General features: G+C 43.2%; 1 protein-coding gene across 1 annotated transcript in view; it reads left to right on the top strand.

Annotated features, from left to right (window-relative positions):
• LOC141778308 (eukaryotic translation initiation factor 3 subunit H) overlaps positions 1–12543 on the top strand; it is a 66154-nt gene that overhangs the window by 29881 nt on the left and 23730 nt on the right. Inside the window, exon 4 of the mRNA XM_074652489.1 lies at positions 10324–10491. Within this exon, the coding sequence (XP_074508590.1) occupies positions 10324–10491 (168 nt within the window). The remainder of the gene's footprint in view (positions 1–10323; positions 10492–12543) is intronic.

Genomic DNA, 12543 nt, shown 5'->3' with positions numbered 1-12543 from the left:
CTAGATACAACCAAGAGGTTTTGGTGCTTCACTGTAGTTTGTGTTGGAGTCTGAGTCTGAACAGCGTAGACACACGGGAGCGACCATGAGACACCGACCAGCAAGGATTTATACGTGGAAGAAGTTACAAACAGTCCGTTTAGGTGTCCTTGAGAATAAGTTGATGTCCTTTTTTCCCTTTTCCACTCATTATGGAGACATGTTTTTCACTTTCTAGCTTGATGATAATTTCAGTCCACAAGGTCGCCGGTTTACTCTCAAAAATGAATTATATTGACCCAAAAATGCAGGGCAGTGTGTGTTGAGGTGGTCGAGGACTCTACAGTTCACCAGTGATTTATAATGTGATGAACGGACTCCGAGGAGAAGAAGTGCATTAATATCATCAGGTATTCGCCGCTCTTGTTTGGAGACTCCAGAGGAGTAGGAAGGTTAAAGGAGGCTGTGAAAACACGAGAGTAGCCGTGGAACAACAAGGCAGAACAGGCAGCGAGTCTCAAGGCCTTCACACATCCAGATTTACTTTGTTCTCCAAAGTAGACGATAGCAGATGTAGTGTTTTGTTTAGTTGTATACGGGGTAAAGTCGAGCCAGGTGTGTTTATAGAATACCTAACAGGATTGTCACAGAGGCTTTCAAAGAAAACTGAGGATCCAAAATAAACATGTAACACAGAGATGGTAAGAACCGCGCTCTGTTTTTACCTAACAAAACAGCTCGGGGGATTGTGTCGAGATTGTCAGCTGTGTTGAATGAGGGGTCAGGAGTGTAGACTCATTAAATTACAGTTGGTGTGCCGAGTCCGGAGGGTGAGCTGTGGAACTACACCCCTTCTCCACTCAGCCGGTAGAATAATGTGTCTTTAAATTGTAACGCGCCTCGACATTTGTTTTGTTTTTCTCTTGGCTCGGAAGTATTTATGACATGCCAAGATGAGCATGCTTTGCTGTCACCGCTGAGCACCACTGGCAACAATATGAGGAATTAGTCATTTAGTGCAGCCAGCAAAGTTAGCAGTCCTATCAATCATCCAAAAATGACCGTTGTTTTGTGTTTTTCAGCGCCGACTTTGAGAGGATATTGATGGGTCAACACAAAGTAAAAATTGTATTTTATATGTGCAGGGTAAGCAAGGAGAGGAAGCAAACCCATCTCTTAACTTTTACCCAGGGTCTGAAATGATCACCTGCCAGCCGCTAAATGCAGGTGAAATCGTCAGGTCATCCACCACTTTGGCAGGCAGGGAAAACGCTGGAGACGGGAAAAGAGAACCGGTTCCTATTTGTTCGATTCCTCGTTATCTCATGCCTCCGTAACTATCGACTCCTCTTATTGATGCTTTCGGACTGTTACGCATGCACAATGATGCATAAGCACGCTGTATCGTGTTTCAGTTTGTTGGGGACCGTGGCGAAGAGAAAAAAAAGCCCTCACAAGCATGGCGCTACTATTACTAAACCTGAGGGGACGCACCCTATTTATACCTGATCATGCTACACTGTGAACAACAAATCTGTGTTGAACTCAGGAGGAGAGTTAGTAACGTTACCTGTTAGAAGCTGGTTTGCAGCACAGTTCTGATTGGCTAAATAACGGAGCTAACAGCTAACGTTAACGGAGGTGCCATTGAGTTATATTATGGTGCATTCAAGTGCTGTTCACTAAAGATGACTATTGGGCGAAGGTAAATTATAACGTTAATATGATGTGTCCAAAAACTTGAATAAATCCAGTTGTTTGAAGGAGACGTTTTCACATCAATATAAAATAATAGTGAATTATGACCTGTTTAACTTTAACAGCTCTAAATAGCTCATAATACAGATGTCATGCAAATAATAACCACCACTATATATGACAATAACAAAGTACAGTATTCTCCCACCCCTGAAAATAGGAAGCTACGGTGTCATTCAAAGACTCATTTATCATGCATATAGTGTTTTTTGTGTGAAATATATCAAACATTGAATGACATCAGATCTAAAATGTTATTTCTTCATTTAGTGCAGAGATTTCAGAAGTGGCAGATAAGAAAAAACACTTCTCTGCTACAGTGGCAGGAAGTGAAAAACAAGGTTAATATCAGACCCTGGTTTTTTATCATGATGACTTCTGTTCTGAAACCAGGCTCTGTTCCTCACCATTTCTCCTAAATTGTCCTTGATCAGCGGTCCATCTAGAGCTCACCAGTCTACCTTTATTGCGACTAAGAGAGAGAATTTACGACAATATGTAATCAGGTTATTTTTGATAGAGGTCTGATTGGACCGTCTAACCTCATTTTAAGCTATTCACCAGACTGAGGAAGCAGAGGAGGGAAACGAAGGGTAAAGGTAACACAGCCGGCCAAGTTTCAGACCTCTGGCATCATTTTATTCTATTTATTATTATTATGTATTATTCATCTGCTCCACTTGACATTAGTGGATATAAACTCTGGCTCGCGTGCGTGCGTGCGTGCGTGCGTGCGTGCGTGTGTGCGTGTGTGTAACCGCAGCAGGCCAGTCAAGGTGGTGATTAGAATGTGTTGTGACACACAGATACGTGCATCCTCACATTCAGAGACGCACACACACACTCGCACACATCTTCCTCCCGCGCTGAGATGTTGTGGCCTGCAGCAGCATGCAAGGTCTGATGCAGTTCACCTCTCGTGTCATCGAGTATTAGAGTATGGACTATCTGTCTGCTTCATTGCAGAGACACACACATACACACACACACACACACACACACACACACACACACACACACACACACACACACACACACAGTGGTAGTGCCTTGTTGATTATGACTCTTAACATTACTGCCCAAGGTGAGGAGTTTAGCTCCCAGCTGATAAATACCTCCACTCCACCATACATACACGTACACACTCACTTTAGATGTACAGCTTGCACTACATGGCGTCCTGAGGCTTCACACATCTCACACTTTCTCTTTTCTAGTGTGTTTTCCACACATTTAAGCACACACCTGCTCACAAACACATCCCAGCGCTCACACATTTTGCACTTTCACTCAGAATCACGTCCTCTTTCCGTCTCCATTTTCTCTTCCCCATACCGATCTCATGGTTTCACACACACTCTTTTAAATACACATTCATTTTGTCTCCGTCGTATACCCCCTTTCCTCTCTTTGTCTCACACACACACGCACACACACACACACACACACACACACACACACACACACAATCAAGCAGCGCTAAGGGAATGGGCAGACTCATTCCCCGCCTGGCCTCGGGACCCAGATTGATTGATAGGAGAGGCAGCAGGGCAGCAGAAATGAGTGAGGAATAGCAAACGGTGGCGCATGCTCCCACCTCTGCCGCGCCTTGATGATATTGTGAAATTGGCTATTCTCTGGCTTATGCTGTCGTTAATGTCCGCAGAATGTTAACGGCTGTCTTGGTAATGCAACAAGGGGGAACAAGACAGAGAGTATAGAGGGCTTGTAAACTAGCTTGTCATGCTGGGACCTCGGGATGTCACGATACCACAAATGTAGTAGTCGATACCGATACCTGTGAAACTCCACGATTCTCGTTACCAATTCGATACCACGGTACAAAACAAAAGTAAAACAATAAATCCTGTGTTCTTCAACATTCACTCCTTTATTACTGTTTGCATAAAACAATATGCTCCAATCATAACATGTCAAACTGCAGCCCAACAGGCAACAACAGCTGTCAGTGTGTCAGTGTGCTGACTTGACTATGACTTGCCCCAAACTGCATGTGATTATCATAAAGTGGGCATGTCTGTAAAGGGGAGACTCGTGGGTACCCATAGAACCCATTTACATTCACACATCTGGAGGTCAGAGGTCAAGGGACCCCTTTGAAAATGGACATGACAGTTTATCCTCTCCAACATTTAGTGTCAGTTAGGAGCGTTATTTAACCTCCTTCTCGACAAGCTAGTATGACATGGTGAAATCGCAAGTCGCGTTAACGCGTTAGAAAAATTAGGGCCGTTGAGTCTCACCCTGGACAGGACGTATACAGGATCTAGATATCAAAGGTCTTAATTTGAGCACCCTCCTCCTCCTCACAGGTCTGTCACCCAAGGTGTCCTCTAACATAGTTAAAGAAAGGGAGAGAGAAGGAAAAGCACAGATATCAAGCTGATTTGCTTGTAGTGCAGAACAGTGCAGATCATCATCCGTCTTTGTACTAAAAGCTGTTTGCTAGTATGACTTTTCATTTATTTGTCAGCACGTACACTCTGATCATCAGTGCACTGCTTTCACTAGGTTGGACATCTGTGAGCTGCCCTGCCAACAGCTGGATCCTTCTATAGTTGGTCAGAGCAGCTACTCTGAAGCGGAGGGTTTCCTTTCACTAAGGTCACCTCCACCTCAGTGATAGTTGAAAGAACGTAAATGTGCCACCGTTCAGATTACCCGAACCAGAACACAGACACCTGCCCCCCCCTATCACACCTCAGCCTCTGTTGTCTTCACATTGCCACAAAGGACAGGAAGTACAAACGCTTTTCTTCTCTCTCTCTTTGTCATGTGTACATCTTTGATTATTGAGGTCATAGTTACTTTGTTGTCGGTCTCCGACGTCTCATCTCTTTACATCTTATTTTTAACACGGAAGTAATAATTCAGTCAAATCATTGATCAAAAAAAAGCAATGAATCGCTCCGTCTGACCTTAAAGTAAAAATAGCAAACATTTGATGGCTACAGCTTCACAAGTCCTGATATGTAGGTTTGTTTTTCTTTGCTATATTCTATTTAGAGCATTTGATTGATTTAATGATTACCTGGTTAAAAATAACCCAGAGATTATACTGCTATAACAACAATTGTCTAATGCCCGGTTCAGACTACATGATATCAGCCCGATTACAGCCCGACACGGCCGTCGTAGGGGATCGACTCGGATCGGGAGCGATAAATGAGGGTCGTGTGCGACAATCGATCGTTTTACCTCGTTTTAGTGTGTCATAGTACACGACAACCGACGCCGCGTCCGGGACGACTCACAACGTCCCTTTTTATAGTCGTAATAGAAAAAAGTCGTAATATTAAGAGAATAAAGTGGAGAGTAGCTGAAGAGACGCAGGTTGCTGACCTCTGACCTAATCTGACATAGTGACCATCGTAACAGTCAACAATATCCTGTAGTGGGATCCTGGCATTATATAAACCTACTTTTTTCACACCACATATTGTGAAAGTTCTCCAGGGTATTCAAAACGTCACTATATTGTGGAGTGCACACACACACACACACACACACGCACCCACACACACACACACACACACACACACACACACACACACACACACACACACACACACACACACACACACACACACACACACACACACACACAGAGAACCCACCTCCATCAGATGGTCACACAGTTTGTTTTGCTATCTCTCTTCGCAGCTGTAGTCCTTGGTTTTCTGAACAAACAAGGTAGTGATCCTGTGGCATTTACAAGGCTCTGTGCTTTGTATTAGATCTGTGGAGGATGAGCCGGCCGGCTTGCCACCGGCCTGTAGTCTCACTCGGCCGAATCTGGGTTTAGCTATCAGACTACATGTCGGTCTGTTGTCTGCATGTGTCTTCTGTCTCTTTCTCTCTGACCCGGGTGCAGCGTGTTGTAGTTTGTTTGTAAGTCTGCCTGTCTGTTTGAGTCTCTGGTGGAAGCCGAGCGTCATCCAGATGGAAAGAATACAAGTCCGTCTCCTCACTGCCTTCAAAGAACACAGTCTCCTGTCATTGTCATATCATTTGTGTTGCTGTAGATTTTAATGCAAATGAGTTACAGAACTGTACAATGTTTGTACGTGTAGATAGATAGAGCCCGAGCAACACGACCTCCTCTCAACGCCATATAGGTAGAACCAGAGCAACACGACCTCCTCTCAACGCCATATAGGTAGAACCAGAGCAACACGACCTCCTCTCCAAGCCAGATCGATAGAATCAGAGCAACACAACCTCCTCTCCACGTCAAAATAGACAGAGCCCGAGCAACACGACCTCCTCTCCACGCCGAATAGATAGAGCCAGAGCCCGAGCAACACAACCTCCTCTCAACGCCATATAGGTAGAACCAGAGCAACACGACCTCCTCTCAACATCATATAGGTAGAACCAGAGCAACACAACCTCCTCTCCAAGCCAGATCGATAGAATCAGAGCAACACAACCTCCTCTCCACGTCAAAATAGACAGAGCCCGAGCAACACGACGTCCTCTCCACGCCGAATAGATAGAGCCAGAGCCCGAGCAACACAACCTCCTCTCAACGCCATATAGGTAGAACCAGAGCAACACGACCTCCTCTCAACATCATATAGGTAGAACCAGAGCAACACAACCTCCTCTCCAAGCCAGATCGATAGAATCAGAGCAACACAACCTCCTCTCCACGTCAAAATAGATAGAGCCCAAGCAACACAATCTCCTCTCCACGCCGAATAGATAGAGCCAGAGCCCGAGCAAAACAACCTCCTCTCCAACATGAACCTAGAGAGAGGACCATATTTTAGTTTTTAATTCACGAGCCAATTTAGCCGATTCTCTGTCCGTCTGCATCCTGTATAAAATGATGATCCATTACAATAAATATTTAACGCTTTTATTTTTCATCAGCGTCAGTTTGTAGTATCTGTTTTATAAATATATATTTTAAAATGAATGAAGTACAAAAAAGGAAAATTGAAGTATAACGATTAATTGGAACACACGTGATAGTTTACAGTATTGATGTGAAGCCTCTAAATTGTCTGCTTTAGCTGCATACTGAGGGTCATTGTTTAAGTAGAGCACAACTCTTCCCCCTCTTCAGCTGGAACTAAAGTTATCCACAAACAGTTCTTTGTAATTCAGAGGAACCATTTGGCTCCATCATCTGTTTCTCTAACAAATGAGAAAATGATTTGTGAATAGCTCCATGTTGCCGTCCCTGCAGGATGATGTTGAATGTCGGCCAGGAGTCTCTCTCTCTCTCCCTCCCTCTCTCTGTGTGGGCTCTCGGTCACTTCGTGTTTCTCGGCTGCTCAGTTGACCTCCCAGCTCAGGGAAAACACTATGTAGTCCCAAGTTCTTTGAGTTTCTTTGGAACCTACTCTGCCCTTTTGAAATGCTCAGCTCTTGAGAAATGATTTGATAAACCTCCCCGGATGCTTTGCCTTTTCACAGTTCAGACTCTGAATTCTACACAAACTGTCGGAACAATCATAGACACAGCTTCTCATTTAACATTTGTTAAAAAGACAAGTCTTTCTGAAATCACCGTAGATAAGTAGGTTAATAGAAAACACGTGATGGTATAAACTGAGACTCAGTTAGAAGGTCAAACTGTCACCTGTTTAGTGATTTAATCTCAGTGACACATGCTTAGTCGTTGCAATCACCTTTTTGATGTGTTGTCAAAACACCTGATTATCGCATCGCTAGTCTAACTGTAATGACCAGACATTTGGAAAAGTGCATGTAAATTACACAAAGATGTAATCCTGAACACACCAAAAAAACAATGATAACAATGACCATAATTCCCACGCACAATGGAGCGGTGCAGGATGACGTATTTTTGTAGGCCAACCTGGAAGTTAGCATCGCCCTGGTTCATTTGACTAAAACCCAATGAGATTGTTCCATTGGGGATTTGGATTATTGCAGAAAATAAACTCTGTGGCAAACAAAAGTTTATGATACTGACACGTTTTGTTCAGCAAGATAATCTCGACAAATGAAAACCACTTTGATGATTTTTGAAGTGTGAATCTAATCGCCAGAAATAAAAGTCTAACGTCAGGCTATAAACAAACTACATCACGGTCACATGACTTCAAATCACCACCACCACTACGATAAAAGCGGACTAGTGTTTGGCGTGATGACGTTTAGTGGTCTCATTTAGACACTTTTTTAAGACACATTAAAGTTGGATATTCACTGACGAACAAAACGTTAACCACAGACCTTATTTCAGGCATCTAACTAAGAACCCATTGACTTTGAGACGAGGGAACCGGAAGAGCAATAATACTAACTCATTTCCGCCTTTTAGGACTCATTTCTGCAGCTCTCTATTAAGTAATCAAGTAAACTAGTGCATCGCCTGGTCGGAGCGAGTTGATTGCTTTGGCCCCCGGAAGTGCTGCTCTGTGTTCTTGAGAACTTTTCTTCGCTCCAGGGAAGTGAAGAAAAGTTTGGTTGTAACGTCCGTACATCCAGCAGCAGAAGCGTACTGCAGTCATTGAGCCCGTTACGTAAAGGCCCGCTACAGACGACATGCTCCACTTGATTTGGAATATAAAGATGTTGTACGCACATTCAGGTGATAAAGAACTGGGAAGAGAGTTGGCGGTTGAATAAGACATGAGAGATAGCTGATTGGTTCTCCTGCCCCTGTTGTCAATCCTCCAGCCTTCAGCTATCACTCCAGAGACAGATCACTTTGTGCACAATTTCCCTGCTAATGACAGGGTGTTGGGCCATGTATACGCATCAGTGCCGCTTGAGATGTAAGTACCCATACTGATTGGCAAAAAAAGTGCAGAGACGGATACAGTAGTTAGGTGGCAGGCTGCCTTCGCTCTCCATTGAGCTCTGTGTGTCTTGGAGTCTGCTGCTGGCCTGCCCCGGGGCAGAGACACTCTCCAGCAGACTAACTCGGCCTGTCACAAACACTCGCTCTCTTCCTCATCCTCTCTCTTTCCCTTCTTCTCACCCACTCCATGTTTTAATTCTCACCTACTTCTCATTTGTCACTGTAGACTCAGGATTACAAAGAGGACACTTAAATATCCTTGCACCTGCTACCCCGCACCAGCTAATTTTTCTCTATGAAATATACCGTACACACATTTCTCCCATGGGTTTGCTACTACGCTTAAGAATCCTGGCTCAGCAGCACACACACACAGCGCCAGACACCAGCGACACCTCCTCCCCCCGTGGTTCAGAGTTGCGACATGGTCTGCAATCTCTCTCTTCCTCCTCATATACCCCGTCCTTTTTCAATTCCTCTCCTTCCTCCCCATCTCCTCCCCCCTGTATTATCCCGTCCATCTACTCTGCTTGCTTTTGTCTGGCTGACCATGTCAATCACTAAATAGAAAGGCTAGATAAGACTAGATTGGTGCATCCAGTCCATCCCTGCAGGACGGGCAGTGAATAGGGGCTCCTTGCCTGTCAGTCCACATCCAGTTTTCCAATCCAGATGTTGAGTGTTTTATTGTCAGGAGGAAGACAGGTGCCACAGCGGCGCTGCCCTTTCTCCTCGCGCTGCACTCCTGCAGGAGTTGAATGTGTAATTGTGGGCAGACCGGCGCCATTTGTTTTCTGTGTGGAGTACAGCAGAGGCAGTGAAACGGATGACAGTGAGAGAAGTGTGGGAGGTTGGTTTATGACCGGATGAGTTAATGCAAATAAACCAGGAAGTACTGCATGCGTGACGGCTCTGTTTGGCAGTACATGAACTCTGAGAGGTCAAATCTCTTGAAGTGACCAAGTGAAATGTTAATGTATTTGGACTGAACTCACTCCCTGCTTTACATAACCTCATCATCATCATCATCATCTTCTCACCCTCTTTAACTTTAACTTACTCCTCTCTCTCCACTATCCTCCACCTTTCCATCTTCTTTGCTCTTTTTCTTTTCGTCTGCTCTCCCCATCCCTCTTTTCTCCACCTCTCCAGTTTGTTCTTGTTAACAGCCCCAGCAGGAGAAGGATGTGCTCTACAGGCCGGGGTCTAGGGGGCCACAGCTGCCCAATAACACCCTGATTTATCAACCCTCCTCCAGCCAGCCTGCATAGAGATGCTGTTTTGCTCGCTGGCTTTGGTTGTTACTTACAGCCGGCGAGGCAGGTTGTTTGTATTTCTGGCTGCGCGTCCTTAGGATGTGTCTGGTGTAATGAAATGGCTCTCCTTGTAATGCATCTAGCCTTCTCTCCAGTAGCTGAAGCCTGTCGGTGTATCTATCTATCTATCCCAGGATGTATTTACTGACATGAGGAATGAACGGGTGACTGGTGGTCCCGGTAGATGTTTGTTTTAGAAATCTCCACCACAACCACTTGATAACAGAAGATGGAGCTTTTGTTTTTCTCTGTTTCACTGCCTTTCTTTTTCACATCCTTGTTGCTCATTTATTTTCTCGCTGTATTTCTCATGTTTCTCACATCTTCTCCCTCCTTCTGTTCGTACACCATGTCCAGTTACAGATGGAGACCAGATATTCAAAGATCCAAGAAAAATCCCCGAGCTGATTTCAATGAAGTTCATTCTGAATTAAATGTTTTCTCTCTCTCTCTCTCTGCCTCCAGTCCAGTACCAGATGGAGATGATGCGTTCTCTGCGTCACGTCAACATTGACCATCTGCATGTGGGCTGGTACCAGTCCACCTACTATGGCTCCTTTGTCAGCAGAGCGCTGCTCGACTCCCAGTTCAGCTACCAGCACGCCATCGAAGAGTCAGTTGTACTCATCTATGGTAAGTAGACCCACACAGAAGACTGACGGTTGATGAGTTTCTTTTCACTCACCATCATCCACGATATCACACTCAAATCAATTACAAACTGTACATCCTGAGGTGGTATCTGTCACACATCATGTGGTTTACAAGTCTTTTGAAGAGTTTGGCCACGACGAAGCATTAAAACATAGAACTTGGTTGAAGTCACGATTAAATACGCTGCAAATAATTGAAAGTAAAAAGAATGCCTTATTTAGTTTGTAATGTTACACTCAGCCACGCTACGAAGATAACAAAGTAATACCACGTTTATGTTCTTAACTTATTGAAGTAGTTAGTTTTAATGGCGAGAAAGATTTTACCCTCACCTTCGATCTATTGGTCACCGACAATTAATATTCTGTTTTTATATCAACAGAGCGAATGTCAAAGTTCATTCTCTGTTTGTAACAACATAAACCCTGCTATAAAATCTGAGTGGCAGTTCATGTAATTATGTTCACATAATATTCCTTATAGCACAAAGCTCTCAGCAGCCACGGATTTTTATAGCTTTTGACAAATTAAAATACATTTTAATGTAATATTATCCAGCTTCTCAAGTTCAAATGTGACTTTTATTTGGCCAAACGGTTGATTTGAATGTTGTAGATCTTACTTTTTTTATTGAAGTTCTGGCAACAACTGCATATCCGTCCAGTTCTGAATGTACAAAACTCACAACTTTACACACACAAAACAAAAACCATCTGACATAATTACATTCAAATTACTAGAGTGTGCTGTAGTCCGTTCCAAAGTTGTTAATTAGGTAGAACTAGTTAATTAGTTTAGTCCAGAGAGGTCCACTGTGTCCAGGACTGGTTGCCATATCTATCCATAAATCCATAAATCCTCGACATTGCCATGAAGGCCAGCTTTCCCAGAGGGAGTATTCTCAGTACCTCCTTATTTCATCATCCAGTGCATGGATGGATGTGCTTAGAAATCCAGAAGTCAGAATAGTCTTTCTTTAATATTTATACGAGTGTTCCTACCAGTTCAGCGTTGGTGGTTGTTCTTTTCACCGTCCACTTCAGCTGCCAAAATACACTGAAGAGTCGATAGCTCCGAGTCATATCCAATCAGGGTAGGTCACTGGCAATTTGAACCGGTGCTCATTAAGTGTGTTTGAATAGGAAACACGGGTTCAACCATCGGTCAGTACCGGTACCGGTCGGTTGGGCTAATCTAATTCTTATCCTGTCTAATCACTACCAGGGAATGTTTTATTGACTATGTTGTAAAAGAACAAAGAAAGCACAGAGCAGAGTCACTGCTGTATTGTTCACCTGTCACTCAACCATTCAGCCATTCAGCCATTCACAGACGACCTCTAATGATGGAGGTTCATGTTGGTGGAAAATGGTTCCTGGAGAGTAGGACAGCACCATTAAAGATCTACACAATAACTCCACAAAATACTGGTGCATCTTCATGAAACAATCACAGAAGCGTGCTCAGATTCAGTACACTATATCAGAATCAGTTTGACTTCTCAGGCATTAGGATGGCCCTGCTACCAGGGAGCAGATTACTGTCGGTTACGGGTAATATTCATTTTAGCCTCAACAAGAAATCAGTGTCTCAGATGCAGGAAAAAGATTAGTTGAGGTTAGCACAAATATTTAAAAAACAATGGTTGCTTTTCAAAATAAATCTTGCAAGTGTCATCAAATTCATTTTCAACAGACTCAAGAGATTGAATATTAATTATAAATATTTCTTTTTATGTAAATCTGCAATATTCAGATGTCATTTCGTACAATTTTTTTTTTTTATCTTTTATAATCAAAATATGACAAGTTTACAATTTATTGACATGTTAACACTATTTACAAACGAGCATAAAAACAGCATCAATATTGAAATCATATTTAAGCTCCAGTGTCTTGAAAATCAAAACATAAACAAGCATCTGAAAACAAAATATCAAAGAAATTTAAATCCTAAATTACTGAAATAAAACAAAAGACATAAACCAATAATCTAGAAATAACATAAGATTACATTTATAAATTAATAAAA

Source organism: Sebastes fasciatus, chromosome 12 (assembly GCF_043250625.1).
Source record: "Sebastes fasciatus isolate fSebFas1 chromosome 12, fSebFas1.pri, whole genome shotgun sequence".
Taxonomy (NCBI): Eukaryota; Metazoa; Chordata; class Actinopteri; order Perciformes; family Sebastidae; genus Sebastes; species Sebastes fasciatus.
This window is presented reverse-complemented; position numbering and strand designations above follow the sequence as displayed.